Source organism: Thalassophryne amazonica, chromosome 7 (genome assembly GCF_902500255.1).
Source record: "Thalassophryne amazonica chromosome 7, fThaAma1.1, whole genome shotgun sequence".
In the NCBI taxonomy this organism is placed as follows: Eukaryota; Metazoa; Chordata; class Actinopteri; order Batrachoidiformes; family Batrachoididae; genus Thalassophryne; species Thalassophryne amazonica.
In genome coordinates this window covers 96,888,730-96,912,432 of record NC_047109.1, presented here as the reverse complement: position 1 = coordinate 96,912,432, position 23,703 = coordinate 96,888,730, and the positions used below count along the sequence as shown (strand labels likewise).

Below are 23,703 nucleotides of genomic sequence, written 5' to 3'. Positions count from 1 at the left end.
ATGTTATGATGACAAATAACAGAGAACATTTGAAATGTCTGTGGCTAAAAAAGTGAACACCCTTGCTACACCTTGCTGAATCATGGTCTGGTATAAATGTATCTAGCTGATTTTTTTTTCTTTGTCCTATGAAAAGGAGGAGGTTCCCCCAATATCCCACCACCCCCCACATCTGCCCCTGGGTTGTAACCTTTGAGCTGAGCTGCAACTGCTGGAGATCTCGGGAGTCTACATTTGTGAGTGTGCTAAGCCCACCCCAACAAAAGTTTTCTGGAGCCACCAGTGCAGCAAAGACCTAAACTGAGATCACTTTACATCTAATACATCTAATTCTGCAAAGATCTAAACAGTTAAATGAGAAAATGAGAGAGAGAGAGAGAGAGAGAGAGAGAGAGAGAGAGAGAGAGAGAGAGAGAGAGAGAGAGGAAACAGCGCCCCCACACGGTTTGTCTCGTTATTACGGCCTTTGGTTGCCAAAGGCGACAAATACCAAACACAGGAAAAACGTAAGACTCTAACGTTTGCGCTGAAACGTTATGTTCGTGCTCAGACAGTTCGGCGCTTATTTTTAATTTAATTTTCTTTCTTTTTTTCGTAGTTTTGTGTCTTTTGTGTCCGTTGAGGAAGTGAGATGATGAGTTCACCTTTGTCTCTGCTGAAGAAGACGAGACGCGCCGCCCTGCCGACCTCTGACAAACACAAACACCGGTCACTTATTATTATATTTACTCATTTCCTTCAAACGTCCGACTTTATAACTTCATCACTCAGCTGTGAACAGATGAAATGAAATTCTGTTCATTTCTTTTCACTCACAGCAGCAGTGAAGGTCTGACGATCAGGAGGGAGCCGGCAGGTAAAACAGACCGCCTCTTTGTTTGTTTGTTTGTAGCTTTAGGTAACATTGATTAATGCTTCTTCCGACAGACCCCGAGTTTCTTGTCCTTGATGTCTCCAGCTCAAAGTCCGACCCTGCAGGAATCAAAGGTGGACCTGAGACCTAAGGGCCAAAACGCAATAAAGAAAAAGAAAATGGAAGTGCAATCAATCCTAAATCAAATTATATCTGATCTGAAACAGTCGCAAATGTTTCTTTGCGAAGTATAATAAATTGTGCAAAAAGATTACTTATTTTGACAGTGCAAACAAAATTATTATGCATTCTTGAATGCAATTAAAAGACCTGATATTATTTTTAATGTGATAGTGAAAATAATTGTGCACTGTAAATCAAAGTAATATGATGATTTAACACGATAAAAAAGGATTAAGGTGATATCATTTAATATTTCATCCATCCATCCATCCATTTTCTTCCGCTTTATCCAGAGTTGGGTCGCGGGGGCAGCAGCTCAAGCAAAGCCGCCCAGACCTCCCGATCCACACACACCTCCTCCAGCTCCTCCGGGGGAACCCCAAGGCGTTCCCAAGCCAGCCGAGAGATGTAGTCCCTCCAGTGTGTCCTGGGTCTTCCCCGGGGCCTCCTCCCAATGGGATGTGCCCGGAACACCTCTCCAGCGAGGCGTCCAGGGAGCATCCGGAAAAGATGCCCGAGCCACCTCAACTGACTCCTTTCGACATGGAGGAGCAGCGGCTCAACTCCGAGCTCCTCCCGAGTGACCGAGCTCCTCACCCTATCTCAAAGGGAGCGCCCAGCCACCCTGCAGAGGAAACTCATCTCGGCCACTTGTACTCGCGATCTCGTTCTTTCAGTCATGAGCCAAATCTCATGACCATAGGTGAGGATCGGAACGTAGATTGATCGGTAAATCCCCCTCTAGTACTCCCCCTCTAGCTGCCACCTTAGCGTGGTGGGGGAGTTTGCGTACCCGGATGATCCTAGGAGCTATGTTGTCGTGGGCTTTGTGCTCCCTGTAGGGTCTCCCAAGGCAAACAGGTCCTAGGTGATGGGTCAGAGTAAGGGCAGTTCAGAACCTCCATGACCAGTAAAAATTCAAGGACCGAGATGTCGCCCAGTATGGCAGAGCCGGGGTCCCACCCTGGAGCCAGGCCTGGGGTTGGGGCTCGCGCGCAAGCACCTGGTGGTCGGGCCTTAGCCCATGGGACCCGGCCGGGCTCAGCCCGAAAGAGCGACGTGGGCCCGCCCTCCTGTGGGTTCCCCACCTGCAGAAGGGGCCATGGGGGTCTGGTGCAGAGAGGATTGGGTGGCGGTCGAGGGCGGGTGGCCCGGCGGCCCAGTCCATGCTCACAGCCCCTGGCTGTTGGGACGTGGAATGTCACATTTAATATTTCAATTCAAATCAATAGTTATACAGCACCAAATCAGAACATAAGTCACCTAAGGGTAAAGTCAGACCTTAATACCACCAAAAAAAGGGAATATCTAATATATAAAGCTGACCGTGTGTGTGTGTGTGTGTGTGTGTGCACGACAGTGTTTGCTATGCACAGCCACAGTAAGTAATTGACCTCAAACTTGCTATGGTGACTGGGGGCACCGGGGGGGTGGGGTGGGGGGGGGTGTACGTGCACGAACATACACACAAACATGGCCAACCTTATATATTAGATCACGACCTGTTTCGCGGTTCACCTGGTACTCAGCATCACACTTTACTTGCTGCACGTAGTAGCAGCTGGCTAGGGTACATTTTAATGACAATCTGAATGGGCCTGTGTGCACCATGTGCAAGTTAAAGCGTATGTTTTTTCAATAAAAATGTACGTGCTGTGTACAGCGTGGCAGAGCATTACAGTGATATGACACGATCTCACCTTTTTGTCATCATTCACTTGAGTCTCATGAATGTCACAAATTACTGTATGAAAATTAATGATGACAACATACACATAATGCAATGCAACTTACTACACCTTAACTAAAGTGACATGAAATATACAATGACTTGACTAAAATTCATCTCTATTAACTGTGCATAGAACAGGTAACTCAGCTAGTGATAATATAATTTTACATAGTGCAAAATAGGAATGTGGTAATTTAGTATAATTTACCACTGCCAAAAAAAGGAATATGATCATTTTATATACTTTATCACTGGGCAAAAAAAGACCATAATTTAAGCCTGCAAAAAAGGAAAGTGGTAATTTTATATTATTTAATACTGCAAAATGGAAATATGATGAATTTACGTCATTTAACACTGGCCAAAAAAGGAATATATCCTCACATTCTGGAAAAAAGAAATATGATGATTTTACATAGCTCAAATATCAAGGTGAAGCTTGTTCAACAAGGTCACCGATATCATGTATGTTTGGCACATTTTCATTGTAATTGTAGCCACCAAATCAAAATCAAATCAAATCAGTTTTATTTATATAGCGCCAAATCACAACAAACAGTTGCCCCAGGGTGCTTTATATTGTAAGGCAAAAGCCATACAATAATTACAGAAAAACCCCAACGGTCAAAATGACCCCCTGTGAGCAAGCACTTGGCGACAGTGGGAAGGAAAAACTCCCTTTTAACAGGAAGAAACCTCCAGCAGAACCAGGCTCAGGGAGGGGCAGTCTTCTGCTGGGACTGGTTGGGGCTGAGGGAGAGAACCAGGAAAAAGACATGCTGTGGAGGGGAGCAGACATCAATCACTAATGATTAAATGCAGAGTGGTGCATACAGAGCAAAAAGAGAAAGAAACACTCAGTGCATCATGGGAACCCCCCAGCAGTCTAAGTCTATAGCAGCATAACTAAGGGATGGTTCAGGGTCACCTGATCCAGCCCTAATTATAAGCTTTAGCAAAAAGGAAAGTTTTAAGCCTAATCTTAAAAGTAGAGAGGGTGTCTGTCTCCCTGATCTGAATTGGGAGCTGGTTCCAGAGGAGAGGAGACTGAAAGCTGAAGTCTCTGCCTCCCATTCTACTCTTAAAAACCCTAGGAACTACAAGTAAGCCTGCAGTCTGAGAGCGAAGCACTCTATTGGGGTGATATGGTACTATGAGGTCCCTAAGATAAGATGGGACCTGATTATTCAAAACCTTATAAGTAAGAAGAATAATTTTAAATTCTATTCTAGAATTAACAGGAAGCCAATGAAGAGAGGCCAATATGGGTGAGATATGCTCTCTCCTTCTTGTCCCCGTCAGTACTCTAGCTGCAGCATTTTGAATTAACTGAAGGCTTTTCAGGGAACTTTTAGGACAACCTGATAATAATGAATTACAATAGTCCAGCCTGGAGGAAATAAATGCATGAATTAGTTTTTCAGCATCACTCTGAGACAAGACCTTTCTAATTTTAGAGATATTGCGCAAATGCAAAAAAGCAGTCCTACATATTTGCTTAATATGTGCATTGAAGGACATATCCTGATCAAAAATGACTCCAAGATTTCTCACAGTATTACTAGAGGTCAGGGTAATGCCATCCAGAGTAAGGATCTGGTTAGACACCATGTTTCTAAGATTTGTGGGGCCAAGTACAATAACTTCAGTTTTATCTGAATTTAAAAGCAGGAAATTAGAGGTCATCCATGTCTTTATGTCTGTAAGACAATCCTGCAGTTTAACTAATTGGTGTGTGTCCTCTGGCTTCATGGATAGATAAAGCTGGGAATCAGCTGCGTAACAATGAAAATTTAAGCAATGCTTTCTAATAATACTGCCTAAGGGAAGCATGTGCAGCACTGAGTGCAGCAGCAAAGCAGACCTCAGTGCAGCAAAGCAGCACTGAGGTCTAACAGGAAAAGCACGGAGATGAGTCCACTGTCTGAGGCCGTATAAGATCATTTGTAACCTTCACTAATGCTGTTTCTGTACTATGATGAATTCTAAAACCTGACTGAAACTCTTCAAATAGACCATTCCTCTGCAGATGATCAGTTAGCTGTTTTACAACTACCCTTTCAAGAATTTTTGAGAGGAAAGGAAGGTTGGAGATTGGCCTATGATTAGCTAAGATAGCTGGGTCAAGTGATGGCTTTTTAAGTAATGGTTTAATTACTGCCACTTTAAAAGCCTGTGGTACATAGCCAACTAATAAAGATAGATTGATCATATTTAAGATCGAAGCATTAATTAATGGTAGGGCTTCCTTGAGCAGCCTGGTAGGAATGGGGTCTAATAGACATGTTGATGGTTTGGAGGAAGTAACTAATGAAAATAACTCAGACAGAACAATCGGAGAGAAAGAGTCTAACCAAATACCAGCATTACTGAAAGTAGCCAAAGAGCAGGGCTGGTGGCCAAGTGGTTAATGCGCTTGGTTTCATTTCAGAAGGTTCCGGGTTCAAATCCCACCCCTGCCACATTTCTCCATGTAATGTGGAGTTGCGTCAGGAAGGGCATCCGGCGTAAAACGTGTGCCAATTCAACATGCAGATCCACCTTGGATTTGCTGTGGCGACCCCAAGTGCAAACAAGGGAGCAGCCGAAGGGACTTACTTTACTTACTTTACTGAAAGCAGCCAAAGATAACGATATGTCTTTGGGATGGTTATGAGTAATTTTTTCTCTAATAGTTAAAATGTTATTAGCAAAGAAAGTCATGAAGTCATTACTAGTTAAAGTTAAAGGAATACTTGGCTCAATAGAGCTCTGACTCTTTGTCAGCCTGGCTACAGTGCTGAAAAGAAACCTGGGGTTGTTCTTATTTTCTTCAATTAGTGATGAGTAGTAAGATGTCCTAGCTTTACGGAGGGCTTTTTTTATAGCGCAACATACTCTTTTTCCAGGCTAAGGCACCAGGGGGCAGAGTCTCTCAATTGTGTATGCAGTAAGGTCATCTCACTAAAAAGTTGAGCACAGGAAAGATTTTGGCCATCAAAGGTAAATTTTCAGAACTCTAATCAGTGTAATAACTCCACGAGGCCTTCATGGGTCACGAAAAACTTGCTGCTGTAGTTTATATCTCACTAATACGTCATTTAACATAATTTTACATTGTGCAAAAAGTGGAATGTGATGATTTAGTGTAATTTAACACTGCAAAAAAGGAATATGATCATTTTATATCCTTTAGCACTGTGCAGAAAGGACCATAATTTAACACTGTGCAAAAAGGAATATCATGATTTTATATCATTTAAGTCTGCAAAAATGGAAAGTGATGATTTTGTATACTTAAATGCTGCAAAATGGGATCTGGCTGGGCCACTCAAGGACATTCACAGAGTTGTCCTGAAGCCACTCCTTTGATATTTTGGCTGTGTGCTGAGGGTCATTGTCCTGCTGAAAGTCTGAGGTCAAGAGCACTCTGGAGCAAGTTTTCATCCACATCCAAGATGTCTCTGTACATTGCTGCATTCATCTTTCCCTTAATTAACCATTTAGCTAAACTGCAGGATTGTCTTACAGACATAAAGACATGGATGACCTCTAATTTCCTGCTTTTAAACTCAGATAAAACTGAAATTATTGTACTTGGCCCCACAAATCTTAGAAACATGTTGTCTAACCAGATCCTTACTCTGGATGGCATTACCCTGACCTCTAGTAATACTGTGAGAAATCTTGGAGTCAATTTTGATTAGGATATGTCCTTCAATGCGCATATTAAACAAATATGTAGGACTGCTTTTTTGCATTTGCGCAATATCTCTAAAATTAGAAAGGTCTTGTCTCAGAGTGATGCTGAAAAACTAATTCATGCATTTATTTCCTCTAGGCTGGACTATTGTAATTCATTATTATCAGGTTGTCCTAAAAGTTCCCTGAAAAGCCTTCAGTTAATTCAAAATGCTGCAGCTAGAGTACTGACAGGGACTAGAAGGAGAGAGCATATCTCACCCATATTGGCCTCTCTTCATTGGCTTCCTGTTAATTCTAGAATAGAATTTAAAATTCTTCTTCTTACTTATAAGGTTTTGAATAATCAGGTCCCATCTTATCTTAGGGACCTCATAGTACCATATCACCCCAATAGAGTGCTTCGCTCTCAGACTGCAGGCTTACTTGTAGTTCCTAGGGTTTGTAAGAGTAGAATGGGAGGCAGAGCCTTCAGCTTTCAGGCTCCTCTCCTCTGGAACCAGCTCCCAATTCAGATCAGGGAGACAGACACCCTCTCTACTTTTAAGATTAGGCTTAAAACTTTCCTTTTTGCTAAAGCTTATAGTTAGGGCTGGATCAGGTGACCCTGAACCATCCCTTAGTTATGCTGCTATAGACTTAGACTGCTGGGGGGTTCCCATGATGCACTGAGTGTTTCTTTCTCTTTTTGCTCTGTATGCACCACTCTGCATTTAATCATTAGTGATTGATCTCTGCTCCCCTCCACAGCATGTCTTTTTCCTGGTTCTCTCCCTCAGCCCCAACCAGTCCCAGCAGAAGATTGCCCCTCCCTGAGCCTGGTTCTGCTGGAGGTTTCTTCCTGTTAAAAGGGAGTTTTTCCTTCCCACTGTTGCCAAGTGCTTGCTCACAGGGGGTCGTTTTGACCGTTGGGGTTTTTCCGTAATTATTGTATGGCCTTGCCTTACAATATAAAGCACCTTGGGGTAACTGTTTGTTGTGATTTGGCGCTATATAAATAAAATTGATTTGATTTGATTTAATCCTGACTCATCTCCCAGTTCCTGCTGCTGAAAAACATCCCCACAGCATGATGCTGCCACCACCATGCTTCACTGTAGGGATGGTGCCTGGTTTCCTCCAAACATGACGCCTGGTATTCACGCCAAAGAGTTCAATCTTCAATCAGTCTCATCAGACCAGAAAATTTTGTTTCTCATGGTCTGAGAGTCCTTCAGGTGCCTTTTACTAAGGAGTGGTTTCCATCTGGCCACACTACCGTACAGGGCTGACTGGTGGATTGCTGCAGAGACAGTTGTCCTTCTGGATGGTTCTCCTCTCTCCACAGAAGAATGCTGGAGCTGACAGATTGACCATCAGGTTCTTGGTCACCTCCCTGACTAAGGCCTTTCTCCCTGATCACTCAGTTTAGACGGGCGGCCAGCTCTAGGAAGAGTCCTGGTGGATCCGAACTTCTTCCATTCATGGATGATGGAGGCCACTGTGCTCATTGGGACCTTTAAAGCAGGAGAAATATTTCTGTACCCTTCCCCAGATTTGTGCCTGGAGACAATGCTGCCTTGGAGGTCTACAGACAATTCCTTTGATTTCATGCTTGGTTTGTACTCTGACATGCACTGTCAACTGTGGGACCTTATATGTAGACAGGTGTGTGCTTTTCCAAATCATGTCCAATCACCTGAATTTACCCCAAGTGGACTCCAATTAAGCTGTAGAAACATCTCAAGGATGATCAGTGGAAACAACATGCATCTGAGCTCAATTTTGAGCTTCATGGCAAAGGCTCTGAATATTTATGTACTTGTGATTTCTTAGATTTTTATTTTTAATAAACTCTGAAAAACATTTTTAATATTGTCATTATGGGGTATTGTGTGTAGAATTTTGGAGGAAAAAAAAGAATTTCATCCATCCATCAGACGGCTGTAACATAACGAAATGTAGAAAAAGTGAAGCACTGTGAATAAGAAATAATATGACTGTAATATGATTGTATACATCACTGAAATACACAGACATTATACGTACAGTGAATTTATATACTTTAACACAAGACTACAGCGCTCGGAATTAAAATTTAAAATCTGAAGTGTTTTGTGCATGAATCAGTGAATGTGTGATTCATCAGGCACCCCACCAAGCGACTTGGAGCTGATGTCTGCCGCGATACAGCGAGTCAACCAGCTGGAAGCAAGAGTGAGGAGCCAAGCGCAGGAGATCAAGCGGAAGGTCAACAAACACCTCCTGTAGTCACTGATAAATAGGAACACACTCACATACCAGGGCTGTGCAAAATTCAAAATTTTAGAATTGTAATTCTGCACCCTAGAATTTAATTGAAATTTAAGAGTCATGCTGCTCTGCTGTTGACCGGTTTTCTGCCTGGGTGGTTGCAATCCAGGACCCAAGGTGGTTCTGTGGTGTTATGGATGGGGCAAAGCGCAGCATCACTATACTCCGACTTGATTTGACCTGATTGTCAATTCAGGTCTGAATTTTGTACGGCCCTGTCACATATGTACACGAATCACCAAGTATCATATCTGTACTTCTTCTGAAGGATAAACACATTTCTGCCTTGGAGGATAAACTGCGGCATGTGAAAGAATCAGGTATTTGTCTAAATCGTGCAGAAAGTTTGATTTTTCATTTAGATTTGCATTGACACTGAAGCAGTTTGAGTTTGCATCATCTCATCTTTATGTGAATTTAGCGCGTGCACGTGATCAGACTGATGGAGATGATTTTGTTCTGAGGTATCAACAACTCCAGAAACAAGTACAGGAAATGGAGGCAAGTTTATTTGATGATTTGTATTCATCAGCTCGAGTCTTTTCAATCTGGATCACTGCAGCGTTGCTGTTGTGTATGTTGCAGCGCTTTCTCAGCGACTATGGTTTGATGTGGGTGGGAGACACGGACACACGTGATGCATCAGACAGCTTGAAAGGAAGCCTTACCGAGCCTGGTACTGTCCTCGGCTCTCTGTAGCTTTCCTAAAAACGTTCAGTGAGCAGAGGCTGACTGACTTGACGGGCATCTTTACTCCACAGGCACCACTCTGGAGGACTTCCACATGAACTTTGACCTTGTGCTGAAGAGGATCAGGGAGCTGAACGCCCTTGTCGGGGAGGGGGAGTCTTTCATACAAGCAACAGCCACAGGAGCTCGGTTGGCGCAGAAGGATCCAATTCGACTGAGGCTTTACAGTAACGGCATTGTCATGTTTGACGGGCCCTTCCGTTCGTATCAGGAGCACAGCACTCAGGTTAGTCTGGTAAAACCAGACAGTTTAAAAAGAAACTAATGCAATATTTGTTCGTTTACATCTTTGTTTTGGTTTTCTAGCAGTGCATGCAAGATCTGATGGACGGGTATTTTCCATCTGAGCTGCAGGACAGGTTTCCAGATGGCGTACCTTTTCAAGTGCGTCTCCATTTCAACGTTTTTGCACAAATGATGAAATGTGTGAAAGACAGAGCAGGTCTAGGACCACGTGTGGGAGAACTTAGCCCACAAGGTGGCTTCACTTAGACTTTGGACATGTTCAGCATTGGGTGTGTTTCAGTTGTAATTGTGACCACCAGTGGGCTGAATCTCAGAAACATTCTGTGTATGCGATGTTGAGAAACACTTCACATAGCAAGGTGAAGCTTGTTTCATAAGGTCACCAAACTAAGACCTTGGACAAGTTCAGCATTTGGGTGCATTTCAGTTTTAATTGTTGTCATCAGGGGCCGTGCCTCTGGAACCTTGTGTACGAGACATCTTAAGAAACACTTCTAATACGCTACACAAGGTCATACATAACGAAGACCTCAGACAAGTTCTATGTTGGGTGTATTTTCATTCTCATTATAGCCACCAGGGGCAAGAGTCTGAAATATTTTGTTTGCAATATCTTGATTGAAACTTGGTAAACAAGGTTGGGCACATTTAAAGTTTTCAACGAGGCAGAGGTTCAAAAACCTATCAATGTAATAACTCCACAAGGCCTCCATGGATCACGATCAAAATTGCTATTGTAGCTTATACCTCGGTAAGACCTTGCACAAGTTCTAGGTTGGGTTTGATGATGCAGATTAGGTTAAGTATTGTCCCAGTTGACTTATCAGGAGCTTTGTGCAGGTTGACGACAGACGAGAAGAGGAGTATATCGCCGCACAGCCATGGGCTAAATTTCCCGGTAAAGGACAGGCACCTTGTGGTGGAATCCTAAAAGCCATTACCTCTGAAAATCCTGGTTTGTGATTCATTTACAGCAAAATACAGACCCCAAAAATAAAAGTAATCATTGTGGTCACTGTTGTAACTTCTCTTGCTTGTTGACAGGCAAAACACTGAGCATGGATCAGTTCCAAAATAGGTTGCCAAAGGTGGTAGTGAAGTCCGGCCAAGTGATTGACATGAGGGACTCGGTGAAGGCTGATCTGCAGGTAAGAATCAGGCAGTCAGCGAATGAACCCTGCTGTAGGTTTGACCCTGTAGACTTTGCAGAGGTTTGTATGATCTCCTGTTTTGCTAATACAAGCATTACTAAATACTAGTCTGATAATCAAGTTCTTTCTTCAGGGTTCATCTGTTGACCAGAAAAGTAAATCATCAGTCCTCATCAACACACCCACACTGCAGGCAGTAAACCAAAGGTACACATGGTTCAAGGTTGGGGAATCTATCACGTTTTTGTTTTGTTTTTCTCTCTCTCCTGCTTCACCCAAGTCAAAGCAGGTCTAGGAACTGCTCAACTCTGCCTGTGCGCACATTCATCTGTGGTTGATGTGTATAATATCTTGGACAGACTTTGTGTATCAAGGTGAAATTTAGTACACAAGGTCATTTCACTACGACCTCAGACACGCTTGACATTGGGTACTTTCAACTGTGGCCACCTGGGGTGGAGTCTCTGAAACTTTATACTGTATATCAAGGTGAATCTGTGTACAGTACATAAGACCTCCGTAAGTGTAGCGGCTGCACTCTGCATTGTCGTTATGACTCCGCCCATTCACTCCCCTCGGGACGCGAACTTACGATCCTCGGCATGGAAGTCGGACTCTCTACCCAGACCAAAACCAGGGCTCTGGCCTTGTGACCAGAGAATCCTTTTGAGCTATTGGGAGTGTGGTTTACTAACTACATCTGCACAGCGACACTTGCTGGCCTCCGTTTACATAAGATCTGACAAGTTTAATGTTAGGTGTATTTCAACTCCAATTGTGGCCACCAGGAGGCGAAGTGTCTGAAATATTGTGTATGTAGTGTATGTTGAAAAAGACTGTATCAAGACAAAACTTAGTATGGAGATTACTTCACTAAGACCTCAGAAGTTCTGAGTTGGGGCATTTGTTTCTCATTAGGGGCTTGCGTCTCAGAAAACTATAATGCCTCAAGAACTTCATGGATCATCATGAAACTTGCTGATATAGATTACATATCCCTGATTAGACCTTGCACAAGGTTGCACTCAATGTCATAGGTTTAGGGTAAGTATTGCCCTTGTTCAAGATACATTTAATGAACATAAAAAACAGATACAATGGTACAATTTATGAAGTGTCAAATAGAAAAAAACAAAACAAAAAACACATTCTTCAAACCACATTAATGTTGCAAAATGTCCTGTTATATGAAGTAGAAAATATCCAGGTTGCAATTCAATGTTTTGCACTTTGTGAGGAAATAGGTCCTTACAGTTCTGCTCACTCGTGAAACGCACCAATGACTGACTTTTCCATCATGACTAAATTGTTGGCCTTGTTACCCTTTCAAACTAAGGCTGCCGTCGACCAACGGCGTGGTCACGATGAAGGTAAAATCAGAGGATGGCCATCACACTTACCTACTGAAAATGTGCTTCTCAGAAACAATTGGTCACCTTCGACAGTATCTGGACAACCACAGGTGAGAGAGCTTCTTTTATCAAAGCTTTAACTTTATGCAAGCTTTCTGAAAATTTTTTTATTGTTGTTTCTAGAGGGGTCAGTGCCTCTGATTATGACATCATCAGCATGTACCCGCAGCGGCGCTACGTTGATGACAGCCAAACACTCCTTTCTTGTGGTCTAACAACTAATGCATATCTGTTACTGAAGACGAGACAACACACCAAGTCAACTACTGCTCAATAAGTGAATAAAATAACCCCTTCATCAGTCTGCTTTGCAAGATTTTTTCCCCTTTTTTTAATTCCCCGGTTTGAAATACAGCTGGGATATAGCGATCAGTATGCTTGTCTGTTTTTGCTGGTTAGTGCAACATCTCAAGAAACAGTTGACCAATTTCATTAATATTTAGCTTAACAGTGTACTTGGGTGATCCCCTGACACTTTGTATTACTGATTTGTGGGGACCGGGGTGAGGATGGGGGGTTATCTCCTGATGACTCGTTTCCTTTGGTGACATTCTTGATGTCATCAATTGATCCAGATAACTGAAAGCATAAAAAAAAGCAGCTTCCTTAATATACACAACAGAACTGAAAAATCTGAGGGAAACTCTAAAGTGAAGGTCATAACTTTTTATTTCTAAAATATCCAAATACAAAGAATAACCAAAGTATGAAAATATAAACATCTTTTCCCTTTAGCAAAACATTTGAGATGTTAAGGCATGCGGATCCTGACTTTCTAACAACAACTCTTGTGCTAATCTAGTTTAAAGGTCCTATACTGAAAAGAATATCAGCCTCACCCCTCTGGGATTAAAGCGGCCCCTCCCAAATTCTCCTGCCATTAAATATGGGACAGACACTGAGTGCTTCATGTTGGTGGACCCAAAAAAAAAACAAAAAACAAAATGCAGACGTTAAAATCTCAAACCACTTCATGGGACCTTTGCACACTTGACAACAGGTTTGAGGGACGTTAGAATATTATTACAGCTACACATCGGGAGGACCCAGAATGCTTTCACAAAAACGACGCAGAAAAAAAAAAAAATACACAGCAAAGGTTAACACTGTTTCTCAGTCATATATTAAACCTGCTGAATTAGTTTTCTATTATTAACCTGAAATGTACAAAGTACTGTGAGTTTACTCATCTACATCGGTCATATTATTTTTGAGATTATCCAGAATGATGAATTAAAAACAAACAGTAAGGGCCTCTTCAAACTGCAACATGGCCCAAAGTTAACCGCTACATTCAGAGTCAGGGAATGTATTCTGGTCTGCTGCTGTACGCTTTGCGGCTGGTTTCTAATGAGTTAGCATTGTTGCATGTGTGACCAAAACAAAAACAACACAAAACAAAAAAACTGACAAAAAAGGCACATGTTGGTGTTCATTCAAACAAGCACAAACATTCAGACTCACGTAACTGCTTCAGCGTGAGAATCTTTGGTAGTTAAACAGTTTCAGGCCTGACAGATGCTGATTTGGTTGTTCGCTCTCGTAGCTCACAGCAGTTTCTAATGTTACAGTGTTCACCATTCTCAAATGATGGCAAATTCCTAACATTTCTCCAAAAACCTCACATAAACACGGACACGTACACACACAAACACACAGTTTCAGTTGATTGTCAACCACATCTTGCATTATTCCCCTCTAGAGGGAAAACAAATTTAAATAAGTTATTTTTGTGGGTCAGCAACACAAAAATCCACTAGAATAAACAAGAACAAAAAATATATATAGTATAAGACTGTTTGGTAGCCGACAGTATCACATCATCGTTATTAAAACACACGTCGCTTAAGGATCAAGTATCGGAGGTAAGATATTTTCAGCCCTTGGACAGAAATAGACGGACTTGCAGAGGACGGGAAGGTTCTCAGCTAAAGGCGGGCTGCAGGAAGTAGAAAAGAAAGCATCTGAGCTTTTCTCTGTCCCCATTTTAAGTCAGTTAATATTCAGTCCTCTTTCTGACATTCCGTAACTGTGCATGCATGATCAGTCTGAGACGGTTTGCAGGTGAAATGGACGGATGCTGGTTTCACCTGTCATCCAGGTGACGAGGTTATTGGGTAATGCAGTTTTCTCCCATATCCTGAGCGTATCGATCCAATATCACATTGCGTAGTTCCTCCACATCTCGCCGGAGCTGCTGAGCTTCAACCAGCTTCTTCTGCAGGACCTCTGGATCCATCCAGTCCTCGAACTGCTCAGCCACTGGTGGAGGTGCTGGGAATAAAACACACACACACCACACTGTCTCAGTAGTGTTTGTGCAGTGTGAAGGAGATTAACTCTACCATCAGCACAAAAAGAAAAAACAGGAGGTGGTTCTTACTTGTGAGCCCCAGCAGCAGGGAGAGGTTGGGATCTTGCCCCTGAGCTCTCTGGGTTAGAATGCTGCACAGTGAGCGCAGGTCGCTGAGGCAGGAAGCAATCTCCACATGGAGCCTCTGTGTGAGATGAGCCCCTGTTGGCTGCAGAGCAGAGGAGGCCTGGTTAGCCCTCCTGTGCTCCGGAGTACTCAACTGGTCCTGCAGGGTGAGATTCTGCTCCATCAGGTCCTGGTTCTGTGCAGACAGCTGAAATGCAGTTGTTAGTGCAACTGTTAGCCAGTGGTTCTGTCAGAGGATTTCCTGACATTTCTTTGAGGACAAGCAACAGCAACTTCATCAATTGGCCTGATCAGAGTGCTGAAGAGTTCAGCACCCCCCCGCCCCCAACTCTCAGCATGTGAACCTGGAGCATGGCCTGTTGGAATTAAATATACAGAGGGTTTTTTCCAGCCTGGTTTCACTGTTCTTAGATAAACTATGGTGCTCTTCTTTAATTGTTTTTTAGTTGTTTTTTTTGTTTTTTCGGGGGTGGGGGGGGGGGAATCCTATCTCAAAATTATAACATAAAAATTCCAAAGTTTATCATTTAAAGCCAGAATTCTAGCTTTCCCATGACAATATGACTTTCCTCGCATCAAACATTTTACTGTCTTGAGGGGTTTGAGAAAAAAAAAATGGAGTTTCTGAATTTCTCACCTCCTTTATGGCCTTGTGGAGCTCTAACATATTCTGTTCTTTGGCTAAAACCTCTTGTCTGAGAGCGTGGGAGGTGCTCTCCTCTCGGGACATCTGCTCCTCCAGATTCTGCAGTCACAAAAAAGTATTTGGAGGCAAGTCGCAGAAAATTAATCTCACAAATGATTTATAGTCGAGCTGTAGAAAATAAACACCTGGATCTGGGAGCCAAGCTGTTCCATCATCCTGTGTTGCTTCTCAATAACCTGCACACAGAAAATACAATATCGTCTACTTTACTGAACTTAAGCCAACAGTATCAGAGTGATACCAGCTTTATCTAAGGTACAGCAATCAGTAAGTGATTTTACACACTACATGGATGGAAGCCACACAACAGCACAGCAGTGGAACACCGACTTACCCGGCAGCAATGAGACTAACAGCACCTCCGGTTAGTAAAGTGCAACAATTTCCAGAATTTGCTCAACAATAAAAGCATTTTAAACTGTACATGAGCGGAGTTTGCCAAGAAAGTTTAGGCTAGTTAGTTTAGGTAATCTATATATTTTTTGGGATTCATCAGCACCGGTAATCTGATGTTACTATACTATATCTTCTTCTGTCACGAAACTTCATCAAACTGGCTCAGTCGATGTTTTTTGAATCCACTGTGCTACTTGATCCTAGGTAATATTTTTCTGTATGCATGCCATAGAGGTGAAAACTCATTGCATTTGATTTTATTAACTGCTACACAAATGCAGCTATTACCCAATATTCAGGCATTTTAAAAATAAAATAGTCAATACGAGGGTAACTCCAAACAGATAGACAACACCGACAACAGGACCTTTTTGAGTCGCTGCTGCTCTTCTCTCAAAACCATATTCTCTCCTCTAAGCTTCTCAACATCCAATGAAGGCAGTCTGGCTCCATCCTCAAGGCCTTGCTGCACCCGCTGCTGCATACTAATGAAGACGAAACAGAGACATTATTTTCACCATCTCTTTGTTTAGGATGTAAACAGCCTGATGCCCACTGAAAAGCAGGCACACTGTGGTTGTGTGCATACTCAGTAACTGTGGTCAACAGGTCTCTCTCTCTGCGTTTCTGCTCCTCCAGCTGTGTGTCTTTCTCATGTAGTTGAGCGCGCATCGTCTCCAGACGATCTTCCAGTTCTTTTACTCGTTCTTGAAGCACAACTGCCTGCTGTTCAGCCTCCAGGAGCTGATTTTGACAACAACATATCCACAGTTATCACAAATTAGTTACACATTTTACAATAGACTTAGTGACAGGAGTGGAAGCAGAACCATCTGAACCTGTTTGTTCTGGCTCTGGTAGTCCTCCAAGGTTGGCAGGTCGGCTAAGTAACGCTCCAGAGTCTCAATACGCTGCTGCTTCTCTCGATTCAGTTCTGCCTCCTTCTGACACTTTTTTTTCAAATTGTTGATGTGTTTGTCTCGACTGCGCATCTGCACAAATACAAAGACAATGTATAGTGAAAAATGTGTCAAGGAAAAAAAAAATTGCTTTTAAAAATGCATTAATTTTTCAGATCTAGAGCGAAAATATTTCTACACACAGCATTCTAGACAAATATGTGACAGATATTCTGAAAGCTGAGATTGTTGTGAACATTTTGATATGCAACACATGGGCAAAACACAAAAACCCTGGAATGACTGGAAGTATGATTAAATCTACAAAATACCCCTGGACCCCAGAGGGTTAAAATCTCGAGTCCCAAGTGAATAGTTGAAGTCAAATCGATGTAAAACGGGGTCACGAACCCTGTTCCTGGAGGGCACCTGTCCTGCATGTTTTCTAACGCTCCCTGTTCCCCTCCCAATTAGCAAATAACTATCAAGTGTGTTCAGCCAAGCAAGCGCTGAAAAACACCACAAAAAATAAATAAATAAATAAAACATATGACTTGAGTAGGTAGAAGTGGAAAACATGCAGGACAGGTGCTCTCCAGGAACAGGGTTGGTGACCCTGGATCTAAAAATACTCCATTGGTTTAAAAGTGTCAGCATTCCCTTGTAAAGGAGCGAACCACACAAATAAAGGACAACCCAGGAATTACAAATTAATAATTAAATAAATAATCTAAAATGGTCAAAGTGTATGGGCAACCAACTGAAAGAGTAATTAGAGCAGTCATGACCTGCATTACAGCTAATGTGAAAACACACACGCTGTACTTGGTGATGGAAGCTGTCACTGTGGATATATATATGTTTATTTTTATGATACTCTCACAGCAGTTTCATAAAAATAAATAGAGTCCTGAGGTTCCTAGCTTGCACTGTTTTTATTATCAAAAAGTGTTAAGTGAGCACAAACCCTCTCTTCTTGTTTCTTCATCTCCTCTGCATGCCTGTCACTGCTCTCCTTTAGGCTGTCAGTCAATCGGCGAGTCTCGGCCTCCAAGGCTCCCAGTCTGCGCTCGGCTTCCACTTTCTCCAGCACAGCACAATCTGTGCGCTCGGCAAACTGGGCCCTCAGGAACGCGTTCTCCCTCTGAGCTTCCTGTAGAGCCACAATTTAAGAAGCCGTGTGAAAAGAATGACAGTACAGCACAGGAGTATCACTGCTGCGTATTGTTCCACAAACCTGCAGCCTGAGCATGTACATGTCTCCATAAGAAGCTCCTCGACCCAAGAGGGTGCCGTGGACTTGCAGTTCACTTTCCCTCAGACGCTGCTCCAACTGGGTCATATGCTGCTGTTGTCTGTATCATTTCCAGATTCGAGCATCATCATCAAAACAAAAATAACGCAGGGGGGAAAAAAAACAACAACAAAAAACAAACAAAATCACTCTCGTAAAAGAAGTGTACAGTCAGCAAGGTGTGGTAAATCATCAACTCTTAAATTTATCCTCTCATGATACTGAATCTCCTTCGCTCGCATTCTTGTCAAAGTCTGAAACAAAATTAAATATTTAGGCCATTAAAGCCCTGGTCAAAATCACTGGCACCACTAGTTTTCAAGTCAGAGTATTTTGATCGATACATGCAAATGAACCAATTTTGTGGACACAGTTAATGGCACCTCCACTAACATTTAGTTACAGAACATTTGTCAACAATGACAACCTCCATTTTTTTTGTAGCAATCTACAACCTTCTTACCCCCATCTACTAACAGTTACTACCACTCTTCCACTACTATGCATTCGCTCTCTTAAGCTTGCATTTGTCTTTTTGCAATGATTTGTTTGTGTTTTAAATTAAAGTCATTTTCACAGCTGGCATAAAAATGAGGAGTGCCAATAATTTTGACGAGGACCGCCTATCACCAATACTGTGCAGGCAATAGTTAACATTTATCAACAGTGTCATAAACTGTAGACAATCAAATGACAGTTTGCAAATTTAATGCATGTTCAGTTGCTACTAAGCGCTTCCCTCTTACTTAACACTGACAATTTGTGGAGCTGTCTGCAGACAGCATGTATGAAGAAAAAAAGATTTATAAACATACTCAACAAGACTACGCCATGTAAGCCTCATTTGTAAATGTCAGAGTAACTACCACTCGTCTGCATGTGCATATGTGACGGAGGCTAGCAGGAGTCGCTGTGCATATGGTAGTCAACAGGCCTCAGTCCCCCAATAGCCAAAGGATACTCCGGCCACTCGGGCCAGAGCCGGGTTTTAGCCGACTGGACAGAACGTCCACCTCCCATAGCAAAGACCGCGAGTTTGCGTCCCGAGGGAAGCGAGTGAGAGGAGTCAAATTACAACAACGCAGAACAAGCCGCTACACAAGCAAGTAGCTTTGGCATGACAATTTAAAATTTACATATTTATGTGTGTCAATGACTAATTAGTCATTGTTTGATACACATAAATGTGTGTGTCAAACAATGACAAAATCGGCGTTCTCAAGCTCTTTGCATAAATATGTTTTCTGCCACCCTCTCTTCAATGAACACCTGCACTCATTTATTTTTGAGGAGGACAGGCTCCTGTTGCATGGCACCACATCCTTATGGGGATGTCACCTTAGCATCACACCATTCTGCAGCCTCACGGACTTTCAAATGTTACGGTCGTACTGGGAATGAGTAAGGGCACGTGCCCAAATTTTTTTAAATTACTCTGAATCAGAACAGAATGTAGGTAGCCACAACTGGCTGCACAGAGGAAAAAACATTGCACCCAATGTCTTTTCCAGAGCACTATTTTTTTTTTTTTTTTGCAAGACTGTTGCGAACACCAGAAGTTGGAAATCTCTGAACTTTTAAGAAAGCTGCCATATTGTCACTGCAGTGCTTTTTTAGGCAACCAACCAGATGGAGCAAAATTTGTCACACTGTGAATGTGAAGCTGTGAAGGGTTTAAGCGTTTGCCGTCTCAGTCTACAGTCATCTGTCACAAAAAAAAAAAAAAAAAATCTATCACAAAAGACAACAAATAAATAAATCTGAGAGCAGACTGAACAGACACTATATTCCTGCTGAGTGTCAAGTCAAACTCAAGAAAGTTTAACTTGAATGAATGAAAAAAATGCAACTGTCAAATTACAAAAATGAATCTGCAAATAAAAGAACAGAAAAAAATAAAAGGTGCTGTTGTGATTGAGTGGAATCCAGATATAACTCTGGGTTAAAGAATCCATCTCTTTCAAGTGGGGAAGTTACACAAACAAATAAATAAGTTGACACTGAAGGGGAGTGCATTTTATTGCTGGATACTGCACGCCCCGCCCACCACAAGCTCACACTAGCGGCGACTGCACTTATCTTAAAAACAAACATGATGGGTTTTTTTTTGGTGACAGACAACAATTTAAACAAGTTCGCTGACAGTCCAGTAAGCCATAAGCCGTCTGGAGGCATTTGCAGTATTCACTGGGACGTCTTTAGCTGAAATACAAGTGCTGTTGGAACAAGAGCTCGACAAATTTCTGTCACGATTTTTTTGCTGGACTAAAAAAAAAAAAAAAAAAAAAAAAAAAAAAAAGCAGCAGACAGCTGTCTGTACACAAAGAAGCCAATGCACGGCATCAGGTACAGACTACGTTGTCAGGATTGTTTTTGAACTATCTGACTGTTTTTGTAAGTTGACTGAGAACAATTTTGGATTTGGATTAGACTGCTATTTAACGTTTGTGTTGGACTGTTTGGAACCTCTTGACCTCAAAAGGACCAGTGACACACACCAAAATTTAAGTCCCTTTTCTCTTGTTTATAAACTACACTCAACAAAAATATAAACGCAACACTTTTGGTTTTGCTCCCATTTTGTATGAGATGAACTCAAAGATCTAAAACTTTTTCCACATACACAGTATCACCATTTCCCTCAAATATTGTTCATAAACCAGTCTAAATCTGTGATAGTGAGCACTTCTCCTTTGCTGAGATAATCCATCCCACCTCACAGGTGTGCCATATCAAGATGCTGATTAGACACCATGATTAGTGCACAGGTGTGCCTTAGACTGCCCACAATAAAAGGCCACTCTGAAAGGTGCAGTTTTATCACACAGCACAATGCCACAGATGTCGCAAGATTTGAGGGAGCGTGCAATTGGCATGCTGACAGCAGGAATGTCAACCAAAGCTGTTGCTCGTGTATTGAATGTTCATTTCTCTACCATAAGCCGTCTCCAAAGTCGTTTCAGAGAATTTGGCAGTACATCCAACCAGCCTCACAACCGCAGACCACGTGTAACCACACCAGCCCAGGACCTCCACATCCAGCATGTTTACCTCCAAGATCGTCTGAGACCAGCCACTCGGACAGCTGCTGAAACAATCGGTTTGCATAACCAAAGAATTTCTGCACAAACTGTCAGAAACCGTCTCAGGGAAGCTCATCTGCATGCTCGTCGTCCTCATCGGGGTCTCGACCTGACTCCAGTTCGTCGTCGTAACCGACTTGAGTGGGCAAATGCTCACATTCGCTGGCGTTTGGCACGTTGGAGAGGTGTTCTCTTCACGGATGATGCGAAGGAGATGTGTTGCACTGCATGAGGCAAATGGTGGTCACACCAGATACTGACTGGTATCCCCCCCCAATAAAACAAAACTGCACCTTTCAGAGTGGCCTTTTATTGTGGGCAGTCTAAGGCACACCTGTGCACTAATCATGGTGTCTAATCAGCATCTTGATATGGCACACCTGTGAGGTGGGATGGATTATCTCAGCAAAGCAGAAGTGCTCACTATCACAGATTTAGACTGGTTTGTGAACAATATTTGAGGGAAATGGTGATATTGTGTATGTGGAAAAAGTTTTAGATCTTTGAGTTCATCTCATACAAAATGGGAGCAAAACCAAAAGTGTTGCGTTTATATTTTTGTTGAGTATAATAAAATATCAAATGACAGGGATCTATTGAAGGTGTTATATAATATAAACAAAGTAATGAATGTTTTTTTCATTTGAGCAATGGAAAGAATATTTCAAGCGGTGAAAGTTGAAACGTTTCATCTTTCACCGCAAGACTTAATGAAAAGTTTGTGAATGGCATCTCAATATATGCAGCTAGGCTTTTGCACGGCCATGCTTACCTCTCGATAATAAGATCCTTCTCTTTCAGCAGACTTTCACTGGCTGGGTGAACAGAGGAATACAAAGGATACTGACCAGCTCCAGTACTCATCAACTGCAGTAAAAAGAGAAAAACAAAGTAATTATCTAATTTATTTACTGCTGACTGGCACTCTCTCAGCATATTATACAGGTATTAATATGCTGTTCCAAACCTAACCCACTAAACTGGTCTTAAGAGAGGAAGAATACACTGTTGCCACATGTCCCCACATCCACCACAATATGGAACCAGCCTGGGTCCCAGATGGCAACCACTGAGGCAGACAACTGGTCCATCCCCACCTCTCAAAAGTGACCACCTAACTGCCTCAGCCAGGTGTAAAGTGGGTGTCACCTTGACCTTTTTCAGTTGATGGGGTCCTGAACACTGAGGCACCTACATGCTGGATCATGCAGAGAGAACCGGGCCACATGCCTCACCAGAGTCTCCCCAAGTTGAGGACCCCAGCGGCTGGAGAAAGTGAAAGGATGTCTGCACTTCACCTGGCTGCCTCAGCTAGGCGGCTACTTTTGAGAGGTGGCGACAAACCGGTTATCTGCCTGGGTGATTATTACCAGGATCCAAGGCAGCTTTGTAGTGTGGTGAAAGCGGCAACGTGCATTACCATGCTCCCAGAACTAACCATTAACACACTAAGTGAAATTACCATCACGTTACCTCTTAGTCCATTTTACTTCACATACGACGACGTCTATTACGTCAGTCTGTTTATTCACAAAGCAGACAACTGTGCAATGCGTGCTATCCTAGACTATCCTGGGCTCTGCGGAAGCAAACCATTACTGTTGAGATCTGCTAACTCACTCTGCTGCTGCTTTAATAGTCCACTCCACACCAACTAGATAAAGTAACGTTAAAGGCTCAAAATAGGGCTTTTAAATAGTGCCAATGTGTGACAGAAGATGGCATAGCCGTCCCACCGCACAACTTTTCTCACCAACCATCAGTTGAGTTTCAAATAATATATGTTAACCTTACAGGCACATTAACAGAAGTCCATCCTTTAAAAACACTGCACTGTGAAAATGTTTATAAGCAAAAACTTTTCTTTCACTTGCAAGATTTTGTACAGAATTCCCCTGAACTCCTGGCAACATTTGTTCATAGTCAAGTCAACTTTAGCAGCACACACTGGTGCCGCCACACTTCGCCGCATCCATGACACCACAAAATCACCTTGGGTCCTGGATGGCAACCACCCAGGCAGACAACCGGTCCATGTTCAGAGTAATGGGTCAAAATTTTGCTATACAAAACAAAATGCAAATGGCTTGGAATTATGCATTTCACATGACAAAATGAAGTATTTAAAAATTCAATCCACCCCCACCATCACCAAAGGTCAAAGCACTTTTGTCTTTTCATTTGAAACATCAGCAGGAACACTAGAATGTCAACAAATGAGCAACTTCAAAATTAGAAAAGGTTGCAATTGTATGAAAAATGGATGGAGAGGGAAAAAGAGCAATGATTCTCACTTTTATTTCATTACAGATATTGTGAACCCAAGATATTTCATGTTATTTGTGGTGAACTTCATTTAATTTATATATATATATATATATATACACACATATACATATATACACACACACACACACACACACATTCCAGCATAAGACTGCGAACACATTCCAAAATAAATTGGGAGGGAGTTAATTAGGGAAAGTCATGAGGTAAAAAATAATAAAATAAATACATAAATAATGATGCGATTTCAAACAGGTGAGGTCAACCAGTAATGTTAATCAGACATGGTACCAAAGTTG

At 42.3% G+C, this 23,703-nt stretch overlaps 2 protein-coding genes across 5 annotated transcripts in view; one reads left to right on the top strand and one right to left on the bottom strand.

The window, feature by feature from the left end:
- The first annotated feature begins 615 nt into the window (after positions 1-615).
- On the top strand, positions 616-12,601 carry ubxn11 (UBX domain protein 11). 4 transcript variants are annotated; one of them, XM_034175175.1, is made up of 14 exons: positions 635-708; positions 819-856; positions 928-987; positions 8,578-8,678; positions 9,010-9,061; positions 9,163-9,242; positions 9,327-9,417; positions 9,503-9,717; positions 9,798-9,875; positions 10,578-10,692; positions 10,782-10,885; positions 11,022-11,095; positions 12,225-12,350; positions 12,424-12,601. In XM_034175175.1, the coding sequence occupies exons 1-14, from the start codon at positions 635-637 to the stop codon at positions 12,575-12,577; spliced, it is 1,362 nt and encodes a 453-aa protein (XP_034031066.1). In that variant the 3' UTR covers positions 12,578-12,601. The 4 variants fall into 4 exon arrangements, with proteins under 4 accessions (XP_034031065.1, XP_034031066.1, XP_034031064.1 ...); XM_034175173.1 differs by having other exon boundaries at positions 9,163-9,417; XM_034175174.1 differs by lacking the exon at positions 928-987 and having other exon boundaries at positions 616-708; positions 9,163-9,417.
- A 350-nt stretch (positions 12,602-12,951) lies between these two features.
- LOC117514623 (centrosomal protein of 85 kDa-like) overlaps positions 12,952-23,703 on the bottom strand; it is a 31,447-nt gene continuing 20,695 nt past the window's right edge. Inside the window, 10 exon segments of the mRNA XM_034175172.1 lie at positions 12,952-14,574; positions 14,684-14,927; positions 15,378-15,485; positions 15,572-15,622; positions 16,210-16,327; positions 16,432-16,586; positions 16,682-16,834; positions 17,709-17,894; positions 17,979-18,096; positions 21,891-21,985. Of these exon segments, the coding sequence (XP_034031063.1) occupies positions 14,411-14,574; positions 14,684-14,927; positions 15,378-15,485; positions 15,572-15,622; positions 16,210-16,327; positions 16,432-16,586; positions 16,682-16,834; positions 17,709-17,894; positions 17,979-18,096; positions 21,891-21,985 (1,392 nt within the window). The 3' untranslated portion in view covers positions 12,952-14,410.